General features: G+C 46.8%; 1 protein-coding gene and 1 long non-coding RNA gene across 3 annotated transcripts in view; one reads left to right on the forward strand and one right to left on the reverse strand.

Moving 5' to 3' along the window:
- Positions 1–19,995, forward strand: part of LOC137521000 (uncharacterized) — a 155,285-nt gene that overhangs the window by 93,703 nt on the left and 41,587 nt on the right. The window lies entirely within an intron of this gene.
- LOC137520998 (uncharacterized) overlaps positions 1–19,995 on the reverse strand; it is an 89,603-nt gene that overhangs the window by 14,101 nt on the left and 55,507 nt on the right. For both annotated transcript variants that reach the window (XM_068239680.1, XM_068239681.1), the window contains 2 exons: positions 2,760–3,960; positions 1,202–1,253 (listed from right to left, as the gene is read on the reverse strand). In XM_068239680.1, the coding sequence (XP_068095781.1) occupies positions 1,202–1,253; positions 2,760–3,960 (1,253 nt within the window). The remainder of the gene's footprint in view (positions 1–1,201; positions 1,254–2,759; positions 3,961–19,995) is intronic.

A 19,995-nucleotide genomic window follows, 5' to 3' on the forward strand; every position in this document is an offset into this window, starting at 1 on the left:
GGAGCGTTGCTAGCCCCAAAGATCGGTGGCTCGTGCCCTGGATCTATTCTGAAGTGGCCCGGATGTCCCCCAGGCAGAGTAGAGCCACCACAGCACCTGGCATGCCCCACAGAGGCATCACAGCACCCAGCATGGCACCACAGCAAACAACATGGCATTACAGCATCCAGCATGTCCCAAAGAGGCACCGTAGGACTCAACATGACACTATAGCACCCAGCATGGCACCACAGCACACAGTAATGGGGGGGGGGGGGGAATTGCTGGCTGCTATGGTGCCTCTATGTGGTCATATTAGGTGCTGTGATGCCTTGATGGGGCCATGCAGGGAGCTGTGGTTCTTCTATAGGAGCATGCTGGGAGTTGTGGTGCCTCAATGGGAGGCCCGTGGCAGCATGGGAGGTGGTCCATTAGAAGGTCAGGGAATGTTATGGGGGGACTGCGAGACAACCTGGCAGCAGACCAGCTCACCCAGCAGAAAGCCAGTACTACCAGCACAGGAAGCAGGTAACTCTGCCTAGTTATGTTTAAGTGACACTGCTTATTTATGTGATATGCTGCATTTTTATTTTATTTTATTTTTTTATTTTGTATTAATGGAGAGGGGGGCTTCATCCAACATTTTATTGGGCAGGCCTATTTAGACTGCTGTTAAGTTCATGTAAAGTTGGCTCCACCCTTGACCACACCCACATTCTGGTGCATGGCCACACCCATCTATCGGCTGGAGTGCCCAAAAGTGCCCCGGATCTCTTAGGATCCTTGGAACGCCCCTGGCTGGCCATACATGCATCGATTTTTACTGACAAGTGTCCTTGCTGTATTTCCGCATTGGCACCCCATGGGACTACCAGCATATAGCACATGGGGCACGTGTGTGATGTCATTTAGGCTGGAGCTGCCATGAAAACGGGCCTCTAGTTTGTGTTTTCCCCCCAGGCCAAAAGGTCCCAGTCCTCCCCTGCATGATAGCCATCAGTTCTATTAAAGCAGGAAGTTTTACATTATATCATACTAATTCAATACTTCTCTGTGTCATATAAAATTTGTATGCTAAAATCGAGTAACCTTATTATTACACCTTGTGATTAAAAAAATGTTTTCGTAGCAATGGCATCATAGCATTTTTTTTTTTATTTTTTTTTTACAAAAGTAGAATATCTTTGTAATGATTGTTGCTAAGTGTTCAGATACAACTTACAGCATTGGGTCACCAATTAGGTCATCTGCGGTGGTATAGCAGACAATGTTACCTGAAAAGAAAAAAATACAGTAAGTGATAATACAATAAAGATAGTTTTTCAGATCCTGTTCTGCAGCTATCCAGATGGCAGCTGGATTATGTTTTTAGATGTACCCAGTTAACCTTAACCACCAGTACACAAACCCCTTAGCACTGAACTATTTTTTTATGTGTATCTCTACATATTAAAGCAAACCTGTGAGGTTTAGATACAATCAATTAGAGATCAATTACGATCAAAAGAGATACTCAAGTTAAAATTAAAAATTATTTTAACTTACCTGGGGCTTCTTCCAGCGCCCTGGACTCTTTCTGTGCCCACAACGCCTTCGTGGTCCCGTCCGGCCAGCAGCAGCGACCCCGGCAAATTTGGCCGGTCAAATGGAGTTGGCAGCTACTGCAAATGCGTGGCACTGAGTTGTGCGCAACCTGATTGCACTCCCATGGTCAGGAGCATTCTGTGCATGCGCAGTAGTGATTTCTCTGTACTGCGCATGTGCAGAGCACTCCTGACCATGGGAGCGCAAACAGGGTGTGTGCGGCTCAAGGATGCACATGCGCAGTAGCTGCCGACTCCCGGTGACCGGACAGCTGTGCAGGGGTCTGGCCAGAGGGGATCAGGAGGATGTTGCGGGCACAGAATGAGTCCAGGGGGCTGGAAGAAGCCCCAGTTAAGTTAAAGCGGTATTTTCACCATAAAAATCTAATTTCAACAGCAACTGGTCTGAGTGTATTAAGTGATAAAGATGCTAATCCTGCATTCAAAACTTGCAAAACTTTTTCTGCTGTTCTGGTTTGGAGTTATGGCATACTTTAGGAACACTTGCTCTAGTGCCAAGCAGTGCCAAAGAGTTGAATGCTGGGAGTTCTTTTTATCTATAATATATTCCTCCTCTTCCATTTATTTCCCTGCCAGCTGCTTATCAGAAACTCCCTCTGATTACTTGTGTTTACAAGCAAAGCTGAGGTGACTCAGTGATTGGATGTGTAAATAGAAAAAAAAAGTGCAGTTCCTAGTATACACCTCAGTGGGAGTGTCTGAAGACTCTGGGAGGAGGGCAGCTAATGAATACACAATGAGCAAGAGAAGGGAGGGGGGGAAACAAGAGTCAGGGAGGATATGATGTCAGCATTAGCTTGGCAAGATGGCCACTGCCTAGAATATGATTTTTTGCTTTTCCTTTGTAAAATTCACAGGAATCGTTACGTAGATAGCACAATACATCTGTTATGTAAGTAGAAGTAGTATTTATCTACTTATATATGTGTCTTTTATTTCTAGGTTAGCATGGGTGTCGCTTGTTCAGTCAATCTCTGGACCCCCCCCCCCCCCCCAGTTCCTCTTTGCTTCTAGCAATGTGCTTGCAGGGAACCAATTCTGGGGATACAACACAGCTACTGGAGAAGCACAGCATGCCTTTCCATATCTTTGATGATATCTACAGATTAAAATGTAGGCAGAAGTCCACACCGCTGACTTGGAGAACAAGAAGAAAAAAAACAATATAAATCTTACCAATTTTAACCAGCTGTGTAGCAGTGGCCACATTCTGTGTATTAGACATGGTGGTCAAATCAGTTGTTTTATATACTGTTGCAGCTGGAGTAGCAGTAGTGAACACACCATTAGTCGTAGCACCAGTCGCAACAGCAAGTGTATCAGCTGCCATTGCAGCATTGATAGAATCAACAGCTACATAGCTATTGGCTGCCACACGTCCAGCAGTAGTAGTAGTCGTAGTAGTGTCTGTAGTACTTGAAGCATCACTAGTAGTAGGTGTGTCAGTAGTGACTGCAGCAACATTCGATTTTAGAGTGTCAGTAGAGACTGCAGCAACAGTAGATGTAGGACTATCTGTAGAGACTGCGGCAACAGTAGATGTAGGATTATCTGCAGAGATTGAAGCAGTAGCTGATGTTGGATTTTTTGTAGAGATTGAAGCAGCAGTAGATGTTGGATTTTCTGTAGAGATTGAAGCAGCAGTAGATGTTGGATTTTCTGTAGATATTGAAGCAGCAGTAGATGTTGGATTTTCTGTAGAGATTGAAGCAGCAGTAGATGTTGGATTTTCTGTAGAGATTGAAGCAGCAGTAGATGTTGGATTTTCTGTAGAGATTGAAGCAGCAGTAGATGTTGGATTTTCTGTAGAGATTGAAGCAGCAGTAGATGTAGGATCATCTGTAGAGACTGAAGCAGCAAAAGATGTAGGAGTGTCAGTAGTTACTGCAGCAGCGGTAGTTGTAGAGAAATCAGTACTGACTGAAGCACCAGCAGTTTCAGGAGTGTCAGTAGTGACTGGAGCACCTGTAGCACTTAAAGCCTCAGGAGTTTCAGTAGTGGATGGAGCACCACTGGTGACAGGGGCATTGAAAGTCATAGGAAAATCAGTTATTGCAGGGACAGCAGTTGCACCTGTAGATGTGGTGGCAGCAGCAGGGAATCCAGAAATAGTGGCATCGCTAGTAGGGTTTTCGGTGTTAAGAGCTGTAGCACCAGGGGCCACAGTGTTCCCCACGGTGGTAGTGGAAGCGTTTGTGATGGTAGAGCTGGCAGACAATACAACAGAGCTGGTTGAGGATCCATAGCTGAGGCTGCTGACACCATTCTTGATGGAGCCAATGTAACTCGTCTGACCTGGCATCTTTGTTACTGTTACATATCCGCCTCCATTAGAACTTACTCCAGCATGAATAGCAGCTACACAAATAGGAGAGGTCTGTAAAGAGTGAACAATAGAAGATTAGATATAATATACATTTAATGTAGGTTATAAAATAGATTTGAATAATATATTTGGAATAATACTGAGAATCTCAGGGTATCATTGAGTTAAACATCTACATGTTCTTAAAATGTGTATATATTATGATTTCTAGTGCTCAAGGTATTGTACATAAACCCTTTTTGCTTTATTCATTTTTATTATCTGGCATGCTGGGTTTGTTAAACTGACTTTCTATGTTAATGTCAGATGTGGCTTGGATAGACTGATTGTAATGATCTGCTCAGCTGTCTGCATGGGCAGACAGCTGTTCGTCCATTCCTTAAGTCTGAGGGCTGCAGGTCTCTGGAAAAGAGACCGGTCTTCTCTTTGCAAGTTTCAGAGTTGCTCTGCTGAGGAATTTGTATACAATTGTCATGCAAATTGCCTACCTGCCTCCTTTGAGGGCTTGCAGTATAAATACCTTGTTCTCCCAGAATCCCTTGCTGGTCATGAAGGTTTGTTCCTGCTAAAGTCTCCTGGAGAATCAGCCTTGCTTGTTTGCTAAAGATTATCTTAGAGTAATTCCTTGGGACTGCACTGGGCATCCCTTCTAGTGCAGTCAGGTTGTATTATCTGTTTTGTCCGTGCGATTGCACGGTCGCCAGCGGTTGGCGATTGTGAATCGTTCTGTCTTGCGATTGTCTTGTCGCCAGCGGCGGTCGACAGGAAATCGTTCTATCTGTTTTGGTCGCACTTGCCCTAACGGTAGTGGCGGTGGTTCCGTCCGTGCTCTGTCTGGGAGTGTAGGCCAGAGCTGCGGTTGCTGCTGGCTGCTCCTTCTCTCTACCTTTGTCTTGTACGAACGCTTGCTGTAGGCTCGGTGAGGTAACCGCTTAGCAAACGTTCACATTCTCTATTTCGTGTTTGTGTTCTTTGGTTAGTTAGGGTGGCACGCTTATCACTGGGCGCCTAACGCGCGGTGATCGTGCTTAAACGTGTTCGCTGTTGCGAATGAGTGCGGTGTTCGCGTTTAGTGAGCGTTTGTTATTTTCCTTGTTGTTCTTATTACTGTTACTGGTTGTGCCTTCTTGCTACTCTCGTGCTCTGTCCTGCTCGGTCTTGTGTCACTATTGGCAATCGCCACTCTGGCGATTGCGTTCCCACTTCATTTTCATTGTTGTGTGTTCACCGTCAATGGGTGGCGACTATATTGGTGGACACACATACATTCTGTCTCTGTGTTCTCTCTTTTGTTAAGGGCGATCTTGCCCTGCATTGCTTCAACTCGTACAATTCCCAACTGGCGTCTGTGGCAGTGCAAAGGCTGTGTTCGTCTGCACTCCACAGCTCCATCTGCCGATGGGAATCTCCCTCTACAGGTGCATAGCACCATAGCTGGGTTCTCTCAATTTATAAGCTTGTGGAGGATTTCCGTAGTGTCAGCGCACAGCTTGTGCGCTGACCTCAGAGATAATTCCCCATTCGTTACACTGATCAGCAGTTTGTGAACTATCCAAACTCCTCCACACAGTGGCGTAGCTTAGGAGCTAGGGGCCCTGGTGCGAGTTATACATGGGGCCCCCCAGCACTTTATACATAACCGTTGATACGATGCACCAAAACCTGCCAAGGACAACCACAATGTCAGAAGTGCAAGAAGGGCATGGGGGAGCAGCTTGTTCATGATTATTATCATTCAAAGCATCTATAGAAGTGATTATTACAAACACAGGACCAGTAAAGAGCTAATACTGCAGTTGAGGGAGGGCTCTATGTGGCCCCTCTGGCCCAAGGGCCCCAATGAGGTGGCTACCTCTGCAACCTCTATTGCTACGCCACTGCCTCCACTACCCATCATCATCCACATGGCATAGTCAGAGAAGAGGAGCTTAGAGGGGACACCAGATATTATTTCACTGTGAGACGAGCTACAAAATTGATATGTGGGATGGAAGGTCTCGCTTACCAAGAAAGGTTAGATAAACTGGGTTTATTTAGTCTAGAGAAAAGACGCCTTAGAGGAGATCTAATTAACATGTATAAATACATCAGAGGGCAATATAATAGCTTGGCGGATGAGCTTTTTGTCCCTAGGCCTTCTCAAAGGACTAGAGGACATGATCTGCGCATGGAGGAAAAACGTTTTAGCCATTTATTTAGGAAAGGGTTCTTTACAGTAAGAGTGATTAAGATGTGGAATGCATTGCCACAGGAAGTCGTTATGGCAAACTCTATACCTGCATTTAAAGGGGGCTTAGATGCTTTCCTTGCGTTGAAAGACATCCATGGCTACAATTACTAGGTTATGCCTAATGATGTTGATCCAGGGATTTTATCTGATTGCCATCTGGAGTCAGGAAGGAATTTTTCCCTTTTGGGGCTAATTGGACCATGCCTTGTGGTTTTTTTTTCGCCTTCCTCTGGATCAACAGGGGTATGTGGGGGACGGGCTGGAGTTGTACTTTGTACTGGATGAACTCGATGGACATATGTCTTTTTTCAACCAAAATAACTATGTAACTATGTAACTATGTAACAGAGAGAGGTGACTCTGCCCATTACTCTTAAGGTGCCCACTTATTACACAACCTTAATTGTACGATATTATAATTTTAATTGGCAGGATCAGCTCTCTATTCACAGTGATTCATAGGCAGCCAACACAGCTGTCATATACTAACCTACCCCCCCTCCAAAGGAATTTTTGTTTAAATTGCAGCCGGTGATCTGGGTGAAGGTAAGTGAAAATGAGCTCCTTGGCACTCATATTGTGATAGTCCAGATTTAGAAAGAAAAATATGTCGTGGCTCCACTCAATAAGATTCCAATCAGCCAAGTAATGAGGCCTGCATGCTGCTGATTGGCAGGTAAAGGACCAGTGAGTATGTGATCCTTTCAATTCAAAGCAATCTGTCAAATGGTTTTCGGTAAGATGAGGAAGGTAGAAATGCCTTCTTCTCCTTACAAAGCTTTGGTGCCAAATCCTGGTGGGCAACAGGTTTCCCATTTCCAGCTGTCAATTAGGGTTAATTAGTCAAAGAAGATGCTTTCGGCGCATGGTACTCGCTGCAGAGCAGCGAAACTAGGCGTGGCTGTAGCAGTAATGTTATACTGCGCCGGGCACATAAGGGGAATTCGGGGCTCCAACGATGGCCTCAATTTAGGTTCATGAATTTTGATGACATCTTAAAATTGTATTTCAAATTTGAATCTCTAAAATGTAGGTTGAATTCATGTGTAGTTTAAATCCAAACCTCATAACTAGTTTTGTGTTATTTTGCATTACTTCTGAGTAGATGCATCAATGCCCTGGAACTAGCATCATGCATGGGAGTAGATAAGTGACAGATTGCTTTTAGAGATCCTACAGCAAAAATGGAAATCTGTCCATAGAATCCCATCAATTTTAACTGAACTTCAACTTTACTTGGCTGGTTAGTGGCGGCCGCTATGCAGGCGCTGGATCTTTTCCAGAGGTAGCTGTGAAAAACTCAGGGGGGTGGCCCAAAAACAGGGGTGTGGTCAAAAAGGGGCGTGTCTATGCACTGGAAAGTGGGCTGTATAGGTAATAAAGTTGCCCCAGTATAGGTAGTATAGTTCCCCCGGATAAGTAGTATAGCTGCCCCAGTATAGGTAGTATAGCTGCCCCAGTATAGGTAGTATAGCTGCCACAGCATAGGTAGTACAGCTGCCCCAGTGTAGGTAGTCCCAGTGTAGGTAGTCCCAGTGTAGGTAGTCCAGCTGCCCCAGTGTAGGTAGTACAGCTGCCCCAGCGTAGGTAGTACAGCTACCCCAGCTTAACCTCCTTAGCGGTAACCCCATGTTGGACACGGGGTAAGTCGCCGCGGAGGATATCTCAGCCCCTGGTGGGGCGATACCCAATCTGTAAACTGCCGTACGCGCAGCTTGATCTGCGGCGATCAGCCGCACACAGCGGCGGAAGAGGGCCCCCCCGCCAGAGCCCTGCGCAGCCCAGACCAATCACTCCCGGGCAGCGCAAAGGGCTGGATCGGATGCTCCTGAATTCAGGACGTCGGCTGACGTAGCCATGGCGACAGGAGAAGCCAAACAGGAGATTGCGTTCTATACGCAATCTCCTGTTTGCTGTTGTTGCCGGCGGCGATCGGACTAGAGGGACACATGCGCCCTCTAGTGTTTCATGCAGCTACCACTCAGGTAGCTACATGAAACAAAAACAAAAAATTACAAGAAAATTGCAATGCAGCCTCCATGGCAGAAACAATGAACCGCCAAGGAGGTTAAGTAGTACAGCTGCCCCGGCATAGGTAGTACAGCTGCCCCAGCATAGGTAGTACAGCTGCCCCAGTGTAGGTAGTACAGCTGTCCCAGTGTAGGTAGTACAGCTTCCCAGTGTAGGTAGTCCCAGTGTAGGTAGTACAGCTGCCCCAGTGTAGGTAGTACAGCTGCCCCAGTGTCGGTAGTACAGCTGCCCAAGTGTAGGTAGTACATCTGCACCAGTGTAGGCAGTACAGCTGTCCCAGTGTAGGTAGTACAGCTGTCCTAGTAGCCCCAGTGTAGGTAGTACAGCTGCCCCAGTGTAGGTAGTACAGCTGCCCCAGTGTAGGTAGTACAGCTGTCCCAGTGTAGCCGGTAGTACAGCTGTCCCAGTGTAGGTAGTCCCAGTGTAAGTAGTACAGCTGCCCCAATGTAGGTAGTCCCAGTGTAAGTAGTACAGCTGCTCCAGCATAGGTAGTATAGCTGCCCCAGTGTAGGTAGTATTCCTGCCCCAGCCTGCTCCCCCCTCCGCTCCCACGGCTGCCGCTCGTGCATCCTTCGAGCTCTCTGCCGCTACCTCTATGCCTGCTCCCGCAACCTCATCTTCTGTGCTTCTCCCCGCCTCCTCTCCCTCTGTAGTGCTACAAGAAAATGGCCACCGATGTCCGCATTTTTGGACATTGGAGGCCATTTTCTTGTAGCACTACCGAGAGGAGAGAGAGTGGGGCGGCAAGCGGCTACTGCTGCAGGTGCTCAGGGGGTGCTTGGACAATTTTAGGGGGTGCTTCAGCACCCCAAAGCACCCCCCTGGCACTGCCCATGCTGGATAGTGTACTGGTTAAGGGCTCTGCCTCTGACACAGGATCAGGGTTCAAACCTCGGCTTTCTCTGTTCAGTAAGCCAGCACCTATTTAGTAAGGAGACCTTGGGTAAGACCAGTGGCGTAGGGCCCGCGGTCGCAACGGTCGCCTTGGTGACCGGGCCCGGCTCCTGAAGAGGCGGGGGAGGGGCCCGGGGGGCCCATGTCCGTTTGGAGGGCCGTGCGGCCCGTGCGCGCTATTGGGAGGGGGGAGCCGCAGCCGCGGGGAGGGCAGCCCGACCTCTCCCTCCCTTCCTCTCCCCGGGACCCCCCCCTCAGATGCAGAGTGAGCGCGCACGGAAGCGCTGTAGGCAGAACTCACCTCCCTGCGTTCCAATCGCCGCTGATCTCCTCTCTGCATAGACGCTGAATGATACATGCTGCTTCCGGCTAAACAGGAAGCAGCGTGTGTATCATTCAGCGTCTATGCAGAAAGGAGATCAGCGGCGATTGGAACTAGTGATGGGAATTCCGGCTCTTCTCGGAGAATCGGCTCTTCTGAATCGGCTCCCATTAAAGAGCCGGCTCTTACGGCTCTCAATCGGCTCTTCATTAAATATCACTAGACACCACTCAGAATCGGAGTAAAAGCCCCGCCCCCGTCTCCATGACAACTCCAGACTGCTTCTCTGACTGGTGCAATCCCTCCTGCTACTGCTCTGCTCCGCCCATACACTTCTACAAGCTGCGAGAGGAGGACTACATCTCCCAGCATGCCTCAGCGCCCTTTTTTACAGACCAAAGCAGGGCTGTGTGGGGCGGCTGAGGCATCGGATCTTTTGAAACTGAGTACCGGCCCTTGTCGTTCGCAGCAAAGAGCCGGCTCTTAGAGCCCGCCCGTTCGCGAACGACCCATCACTAATTGGAACTAGGGACGGAGGTGAGTTCTGCCTACAGCGCTTCCGTGCGCGCCCACTCTGCATCTGAGGGGGGGGGGCGGGGAGAGGAAGGGAGGGAGAGGTCGGGCTGCCCTCCCCGCGGCTGTGGCTCCCCCCTCCATTATGGGGGGGGGCACCTACCTACCTACCCTCCCTATCCTGGGGGGCAGCTACCTACCTAACCTATCCTGGGGGGCAGCTACCTACCTAACCTATCCTGGGGGGGCAGCTACCTGATCTATCCTGGGGGGGGCAGCTACCTAATCCATCCTGGGGGGGAGCTACCTAATCTATCCTGGGGGGGCAGCTACCTACCTAACCTATCCTGGGGGGCAGCTACCTACCTAACCTATCCTGGGGGGGGCAGCTACCTACCTAACCTATCCTGGGGGGCAGCTACCTACCTAACCTATCCTGGGGGGCAGCTACCTACCTAACCTATCCTGGGGGGGGGGCAGCTACCTAATCTATCCTGGGGGGGCAGCTACCTAATCTATCCTGGGGGGGGCAGCTACCTACCTAACCTATCCTGGAGGGCAGCTACCTAATCTATCCTGGGGGCAGCTACCTAATCTATCCTGGGGGGCAGCTACCTAATCTATCCTGGGGGGCACCTACCTAATCTAATCTATCCAGGGGGGCAGCTACCTAATCTAACCTGGGGGAAAGCTACCTAATCTATCCTGGGGGGCAGCTACCTAATCTAACCTATACTGGGGGGCCACCTACCTAATCTAACCTATACTGGGGGGCACCTACCTAATCTAACCTATACTGGGGGGCACCTACCTAATCTAACCTATACTGGGGGGCACCTACCTAATCTAACCTATACTGGGGGCACCTACCTAATCTAACCTATCCTGGGGGGCAGCTACCTAATCTATCCTGGGGGGGCAGCTACCTAATCTATCATGGGGGGCAGCTACCTAATCTATCCTGGGGGGCAGCTACCTAATCTAACCTATACTGGGGGGCACCTACCTATCTAACCTATACTGGGGGGCACCTACCTAATCTAACCTATACTGGGGGGCACCTACCTCATCTAACCTTATACTGGGGGGCACCTACCTCATCTAACCTCATACTGGGGGGCACCTACCTCATCTAACCTATACTGGGGGGCAGCTACCTAATCTAACCTATACTGGGGGGCACCTACCTATCTAACCTATACTGGGGGCACTTACTTATCTAACCTGTATTCGGGGCACCTAGCTAGCCTATACAGGTGGCAACTATACTGGCTACCTATATGGAGGCACCTACCTAACTAACCTATACTGGGGGCACCTACCTATCTAACCTATGCTGGGGGCAACTATTCTGGCTACCTATATTAGAGGCACCCACCTAGCTAACCTGTACTGGGGGCACCTATCTATCTAACTTATCTAACTTATAACAGCGGCGCCTGCCTATCTAACCTATACTGGGGGCAACTATACTGGCTACCTATGTGAGGAAATAACAGGGCGCTCTACAGTGTTCAGACACGCTATTCAGATACAGGTATGATTAGAACCTGTTATAAATAATGTCCATAAGCCTTGTATAGGCTATAAAAACACAGTAAGGGATCAAATGAAAACCATGATGAACAAGTCAATAAATGGGGTAAGATAAATAAAGTCCCATAGGTCTTCCTCCAAACTTCTCAGGAATGACGTTTAGCACTTTTCCTGATACATACAATCAAATATGCGCTCACCAAAGGAGACAGCTGCCCCTCTCAGGATCAGCCCAAAACACTTTTGGCCCAGCCAGTAACTCCTCGAGATGCAGATATCCTTTCCTTCCACCTAGTGGCTCCAATCATAAAAGAAAACTCCAATAGTGTGATACTGTATGGTAAGGGTAAATGACTTCCACCAGTGCACCCAGTTTATACAACGGCACCCAGTGCTCCACCACCAGCGATCAATCTAGCCTCTCACCGTGTTGTCTGGCTGACCCAGCACAGACCAGCAGTAATCACTTTGTAGATGACATCAACCTTCCTTCTTACAGTAGTATTTGTCCTAGGGCTCAAAGAGGGCCAAACATAGTGTAAAACCTTCTTTATTAAAAAGTTTAAAAGTAGTGCACTTACAGAAACGAAGATTCAAATGCGCATAATAAAAGTATCCATAGAGCTCGTTCAGCGTCCCTCGCTCCTTAGGCCACGCCCAACTAGTTTTGTCCTATGACTTATCAGGGGCTTGGGCCATTCAGAGTGAGAGAACGCTTTATACTCCCTCCCCTGCATCACATAATCCATTACGTATAGAGGCTCTGCATGATTCACTCGCCGCTTCCTGGATCACCAGGATTGGCTGACGGCCTTCTACATACTCGTCATAGCAGCAGCGGCTGCTGATTGGCTCAAAACCTCCTTCAATTCCCCATAGCACTAACGCTGCAGCGGCACTGCATCCACTCCTCCTTTTCAAACTACATTACCCATAATTCCCTAATTGTTCGCACTGGTGGAAGTCATTTACCCTTACCATACAGTATCACACTATTGGAGTTTTCTTTTATGATTGTAGCCACTAGGTGGAAGGAAAGGATATCTGCATCTCGAGGAGTTACTGGCTGGGCCAAAAGTGTTTTGGGCTGATCCTGAGAGGGGCAGCTGTCATCTTTGGTGAGCGCATATTTGATTGTATGTATCAGGAAAAGTGCTAAACGTCATTCCTGAGAAGTTCGGAGGAAGACCTATGGGACTTTCTTTATCTTACCCCATTTATTGACTTGTTCATCATGGTTTTTATTTGATCCCCTTACTGTGTTTTTATAGCCTATACAAGGCTTATGGACATTATTTATAACAGGTTCTAATCATACCTGTATCTGAATAGCGTGTCTGAACACTGTAGAGCGCCCTGTTATTTCCTCACATATCATTTGACAGAGTGACACACACACTCAATACAGGAGCGATCCAGGCCGCTTATATGAGCTATTAAGAGTTGAGGAGCGCACTTTTTGAGGTTTTCATTTATATACGTTAATTTGTGTTATACCTGTGCAGCACACTTGATTATGGAGGTTTTCAACATTAGGAACAGAGGAGTTATAGATATTGATAAAATCTTTGTAAAAGAACCAGACCCCAACCATCAAAATGCAGACGGCTTATTTAAGCAGCTGCAGCATTTGATGATAAGAGAAACCAACACTTGGTGGGACTTGGCTATCCTTAAAAAACAGGCAGCAGAAGGAATCATCCCTAGGAGATACAGATGGGATGTCCTGCCGAATGATGGGGAGGAGAATGATGAGAACGATAGAGAACTGAGGGAATTTTTAAATAATTGTGGTATCAATCTTTTGAAATTATTAGCTAAAAGAAAACAAAGCAGGCTCGATAGGCTGGGTAAAGAGATTGATAACATCAAAGGGAGGTTAGAGCCGTTCAAAGATGAGGAAGAATTTAACGCTAATGCAAACACTCTGAGTAAAGTAATTCAAAAATGTGAAAAAGAGGTATGTGAGGTTAGGATTAACAGGTTCCAAAATGATTGGCAGGACTATAAGAAAAAAGTGGCCTATAAATGGCAAGTGGAACACAATAAGAGGAAAAAGAAAGAGGAGGAAGTAAGCAAAACCAATATAAAAAATCAAGAGGAAAATGATGAAATGGAGGCTAGCGGAGTTGGTATGCCCAACTGTGACCAGGACAGAAAACAAGATAATTGGGACAATGTAATGATCGCTGCTGCAGCAGGTGTTGCTGGAAGCAGTAGTGCTGCAGCTCAGGCAGTTCTGATGTCTTTCCATGCAAGCTGCATAGCTTTGTCTGTCTTTCCCTGCTGTCAGCTTGTGACTGATTATCATTCACCTGTGTGGGAATCTGCATGTCTGCTCCCATTGGATGACCTCAGTATAAAGATCTGCTTCCTGCAGGGTTTCCTTGGGTTTTCATAGCTTCAGCTTAAGCCTGCCTTGCTGTCGCTTTAGCCCCCGATCGTGTTTCTTGTTAAAGATACTTTGCTGGTCTTTGCATCATATATTGGTTCATTGCCAATATATATGCATACCAGCACGTTTATTATTTTCCTTGTATTTGTGTTACGTTGATATATCAGTGTCGCTGATGTATACGTACACGAACTGTTTATATCCTGTGTGCAGTTAGTCAGCTTTCCAGCACGTTTTGGTAGGTTGCGCGTACCGTGACCACCCGTGCTGAGGTAGTTACCCTGCTCCTGGTTCTGTTTGTGGATTGCGTTCATCTCTGCGAAGAGATAACGAATCCTTCTGAATCCTGTTCTGTTACCGTTTGTGGATTGCGTTCATCTCTGCGAAGAGATAGCGAATCCTTCTGAGTCCTGTTCCCTGTGTTACTCCATTCCTAGTCAGCGTTCCTGCTTATGTCATATATCGGTTCATTGCCGATATATACATATGTTAGTCAGACGTTACAAATAGTTTCATTGATAGCTGTAATTGTAATACGCTAGGAAAACATACTTATTGTATATTTATCTGTGTTACGTTCATCTATCTTAATCCTGCTGTTTTCTGACTGTCCTGTCCTGTCTTTGTGAGGCACGCCATCGCCGCATCGCATTGGCTGCCTCATTCCAGTCTGTCTGGTTTTGGACGCTTGCTGTCGCTAAGTAGCCGCTAGCTAGCAAGCGTTCATTCTGTCTACCTGTCCTGATCTCCTCAGTTCTGGTTTGTGCGCTCAGCGCTACTTTGCGCTGAGACGTTATAACGAAAGCATGGTTTGTGGCTGTCAGATCTGCACCGGCTCTGTGCGCCACAATCTCCTATTGCAGTCAGTCCTCCCCTCCACTATACTAGGGATAGCCTGTTTCCTTGTGCTAGTGTGTGTACCTCCTTCACGTCAGCTCATGCGTTGCATGCTGACTGTGGAGAATACACCACCAAGCCTTACATTATGAAAACCCCATTACCAATCCCCATTGTGGGGGGGATTCCCAGAAAGTATGACACTGTTAATTATGGTTCCTGTTCCTTTAAGAAATTTGAAGAACTTAGCTCTGAAACAGAAAATGAGTTTTTCTCTGAATGTGCCAGGTTCCTGACCAATCCTGATCTCCAAGCGACTCCTGTTTCAACCTGGGCACTCCAACTAAGTTATATTTTGTTTAAAGGGGAATTATTCCAGTGGGCATTTGATGTTCTCAATCATTCCGATTTGAAAGATAGACCGCTGGAATTTCTAGCGTTTGTGATCCATAACTGGTTGCGCATAGATCCATTGCCTTTTCCTCTTAATGAACTCCTGGCAGCAGGCCAATCAGCTGCTCCTTCAATTGCTTGCAAGAATGAGCAGCAAGCAGAAAGTGTTACTGATAATTTTCCTGCAGCTTTGAATAAATCACCAGCAAGGTCAAAGGCAAAACGCAAACGTTCTAAGAAACGTGTCCAATCTGCAGAATCGTTATCCTTAGCGACTGAGACCTATAATGAGATTCTGCCATTAACAGATAATGAAATGCAATTGTCTTTCAGGGGAGTTAAATGGACTTATGAAACTACTAATGAACTTTCCTCCCTGGCTAGGGAAAATAAAGATTTTTGTTTAAAAGAATTATCTGAGTATGATTATGATGAGATATTACAGAGTATTGAACAAATCAACTTATTTGTGAACCAAGGGAAGTTTGCATACACTACAGTTCAACACTTGCTACAGGTATTGGAGATTCTTAAGAATAAGGAATCTGCCAATCACCTGCTAATTAACCCTATACATGTGCCTGCCACAATCATATCTGCAGACTGTGATCAGCCTAAATGTTTCGCTGTTAAGTATGCATGGGATCCTCCATTCGAGAGGGGAGAGATGGAAGCCCTGGTCTGTGAATGGAAGAATGATTCAAGTTCATTTTGTCAATTTTACAGTGCAAAAAGTGAAATGGTATTGAACGCATGCATTAAGTCAGCCTATAACCTAATAGAGGCTGGTGTGTGTAGGTATGACTGTGTGGCTCCTTTGATTGATGTGTGGGAACTGATTTTGGATGATTTTTATGTGACTCCGAATTCGCAAATTTGGCGTTCTGACCCGCCTGCTTCAGCACCTTTGGCTGATTCAGCAGGTGATTCGGAGCTCTTTTTGTGTGAAATTGAAGTTCCTGCAATTCCACCCTGTACCATGGATAACTCAGTGTTACTTCCCAGTAAAACAGAAGCCACTGATACATTCTTAACCTTGCCCTGCGCAAATTTCTCAGCAGAGAATCCAGAGGTCCTGCTGACTTCCGAGTCCAGCCTAGCCAGTACTCATGACTCTTTGTTTAGTGAAACAGACACCAGAAAAATCTTGCCTGTCTCTGCAAACACTTCTGCAGAAATTACCTGTGTTAATAAAGTTCAACTCCTGTCTGATCCAGCAGATGCCAATAGATGCACTACATCAGTTTCCGAGTCCCAGCAAATGAATGGTGATTCAGATGCGCAAACATTGTGTCTTGATCTTCCTGTTTCTACACCTCGCTCTAGTTTCGTGAATAGCTCAGAGCATCTGCTATGTGAACCTGAAATCGCAGAATTATTACCTTGTTCAGAAAATTTTCCAATAAATTTGCCCTGTACCATGAATTGTGCAGTAGATCTCTCCAATGAAACTCAGGTCACAGAATCATTATGCTGTCCAGCAGGTGCTTCCATGGTTTTGCCCTGCAATATGGACTGTTCAGTGATCCTGTCCAGTGAAGCTGTGGTCGCAGAGTCTTATGCTTCACCCAGTACTTTGGATACTTTAAACCCTCTAGCAGAGGAGGCTGAAGCACTGCTTACCTCAGTTGGTGTTGCAGTAATATTCACTTGTCTAGCAGCTGTTTTGGAATTACAGTCTGCTCTAATAAAACTTGATGAATTTCTGCCCAGCAAAGCAGAAGCCATTGAAATATTGTCCTCGTCAGCAAGTGTGTCAGATACCTTGCCCTGTACACAGTCTGATTTAACCAATGTTGTTGAGTCCCTCTCCAGTGTTGTAACAGCCGAGGAACTCCAGCCCTGTCCTCTGAATGTTTCAGAAGTCTTGCCCTGTAACATGGATAATTCTGATTCTCTGGTCAAAATAATAGAAATCTCAGAATTTCAGTCCGGTCTGATGAGTGTTCCTGAAACCCAGCCCTGTATCCTGAAAGATTCTGGTTCTCTGGCCGCTGTGGCAGAGGTTCCAGAGTCCCCTTCCTGTCCAGGGAATTCCTCAGTTTTGCCTAGTCCAGTGGGGGCTGCTGCAATACTGACTTGTTCTGCAGCGCCTCATGAGCTCCAATCCAGTGTATTAAATGAGTCTCTGTCCAGTCCAGAGGTAGTTGTGGAGTCCCTATCTGGTTCAGTGCATACATCAGAAGATTTGTCCTGTCTTGTTAGTGCCCCTGAATCTGATTTGTTACTGACTTTGCTGGAATCAGCGACATCTAAGTCTGATCCAGCATTCTCGTGTAAAAGTCCAGTAGTTGCGAAGTTTAGTCATGATGATTTTTTTTTGGCCAGTCCTGGTTTTGGTCCTGTCTTGGCTGACCCTGAGGCTCACAGTTCCTTGACATGCCCAGAGGTTTCTCTTGTGCCGGTGTGCCCAGATGTTCTTTGTGTGCCAGAATGCCCAAGTGTGTCTAAGGTGTTAGCGTGCTCTGATGCTTCCTTAGTGGGAACACGTTCTGATATTGCCAGTCTGCCTGCATGCCCAGAGATGGTTCTGGTCCCTGAAAGCCCTGATATTGATGTTTGTCCTTGTGGCCCTGACTCGGGAATTGCCCTAGGTTCCATAGGGGTTCTTGATGGTTCTCCATGTGAGCCTAAGGGGCATTCTGACCTATGGGGATCTCTTTGGAGCTTCAAGGTGTTCTGGGAGGTCTCTGAGAAAACTTGTCCTGGTGCCTTGGACTGGTTCAACAGTGGGTTTTGTGTTGGTAAAGACAGTACCGGTGGGCATTGCAAAGGCTTTGGCGTTTCTGAACGGTTCCTGGAAGGCGGTGGGTATCGCTCAGGGAGTTTCGGAGGGCTTTCTTCTGGAAATCATGGTTCTGATGGGTGTCACACTGGGGCTTGTAGTACTGATGGGCATGGTTCTGTAGGTTCTGGTTCTGATGGGGCCAGTGTTGTGGGGACTGATTCTGGAATTCGGTCTTGCCGGGCTGTCCCGGTCATCATGAATTATCAGTCAGACTGTTTTGTTGGGAATTTCAGTTTTGAAAAGCGTCTGGAATCCGCTTTTAAGGGCGGGGGTACTGTAATGATCGCTGCTGCAGCAGGTGTTGCTGGAAGCAGTAGTGCTGCAGCTCAGGCAGTTCTGATGTCTTTCCATGCAAGCTGCATAGCTTTGTCTGTCTTTCCCTGCTGTCAGCTTGTGACTGATTATCATTCACCTGTGTGGGAATCTGCATGTCTGCTCCCATTGGATGACCTCAGTATAAAGATCTGCTTCCTGCAGGGTTTCCTTGGGTTTTCATAGCTTCAGCTTAAGCCTGCCTTGCTGTCGCTTTAGCCCCCGATCGTGTTTCTTGTTAAAGATACTTTGCTGGTCTTTGCATCATATATTGGTTCATTGCCAATATATATGCATACCAGCACGTTTATTATTTTCCTTGTATTTGTGTTACGTTGATATATCAGTGTCGCTGATGTATACGTACACGAACTGTTTATATCCTGTGTGCAGTTAGTCAGCTTTCCAGCACGTTTTGGTAGGTTGCGCGTACCGTGACCACCCGTGCTGAGGTAGTTACCCTGCTCCTGGTTCTGTTTGTGGATTGCGTTCATCTCTGCGAAGAGATAACGAATCCTTCTGAATCCTGTTCTGTTACCGTTTGTGGATTGCGTTCATCTCTGCGAAGAGATAGCGAATCCTTCTGAGTCCTGTTCCCTGTGTTACTCCATTCCTAGTCAGCGTTCCTGCTTATGTCATATATCGGTTCATTGCCGATATATACATATGTTAGTCAGACGTTACAAATAGTTTCATTGATAGCTGTAATTGTAATACGCTAGGAAAACATACTTATTGTATATTTATCTGTGTTACGTTCATCTATCTTAATCCTGCTGTTTTCTGACTGTCCTGTCCTGTCTTTGTGAGGCACGCCATCGCCGCATCGCATTGGCTGCCTCATTCCAGTCTGTCTGGTTTTGGACGCTTGCTGTCGCTAAGTAGCCGCTAGCTAGCAAGCGTTCATTCTGTCTACCTGTCCTGATCTCCTCAATTCTGGTTTGTGCGCTCAGCGCTACTTTGCGCTGAGACGTTATAACGAAAGCATGGTTTGTGGCTGTCAGATCTGCACCGGCTCTGTGCGCCACAATCTCCTATTGCAGTCAGTCCTCCCCTCCACTATACTAGGGATAGCCTGTTTCCTTGTGCTAGTGTGTGTACCTCCTCCACGTCAGCTCATGCGTTGCATGCTGACTGTGGAGAATACACCACCAAGCCTTACAGACAACCATTGGAATAGGGGGGGCCCAGCTGTAAGAGCGGGTAGAGGAGCATATGGTTCACCTATCAGAAGGAACCCTAGATCTGAGAGAGAATACTGGGAGGCACCTAGATATAACAGAGGGAGGGGTCATAGAGGCAGTAGGGGACCCTATGGGGGTAACCCTCGGAGCCATGCCAGTACATAGCCCCTATAGAAGAAACCCTGCTAAAGGAAGTTGGGAAGAAAGAGAAAGAAGAAATGGGATGTTACCAATATATAATAGATATGAACCACTTGAACATGAAACAGATGAAACTGTCCACAATCATTTTTTAGGGGACAGGGGGGGAGGGGTGGATCAGTGGCAACATCTGGAATACCAGATACGGAACACAAGAAAAAGAGAAATAGAAGAGGACGTAGAGGGGGCAGATATGAAAAGTAGGAAGTAAATCGTACAGGTATTTTCAACATTAGTGGGGTAGATGCGACACAAGCTGAGTTAAAGATTTTAGATAAAGGTTTGAAGTATGCCCCGAAACAAGGGGTAAACAAGTTCAATGTCTACATTGATACCCATAAATTTATTAGAAAAATGAATATAAAAAAATAATTCCTATCAAGGGAGGGCCCCTCAAACAGAGCTAATCAGGGGGGAGCGATACAGCAATATGTCCATACTAATCTAAGG

This window comes from Hyperolius riggenbachi, chromosome 6 (genome assembly GCF_040937935.1).
Source record: "Hyperolius riggenbachi isolate aHypRig1 chromosome 6, aHypRig1.pri, whole genome shotgun sequence".
Classification (NCBI taxonomy): Eukaryota; Metazoa; Chordata; class Amphibia; order Anura; family Hyperoliidae; genus Hyperolius; species Hyperolius riggenbachi.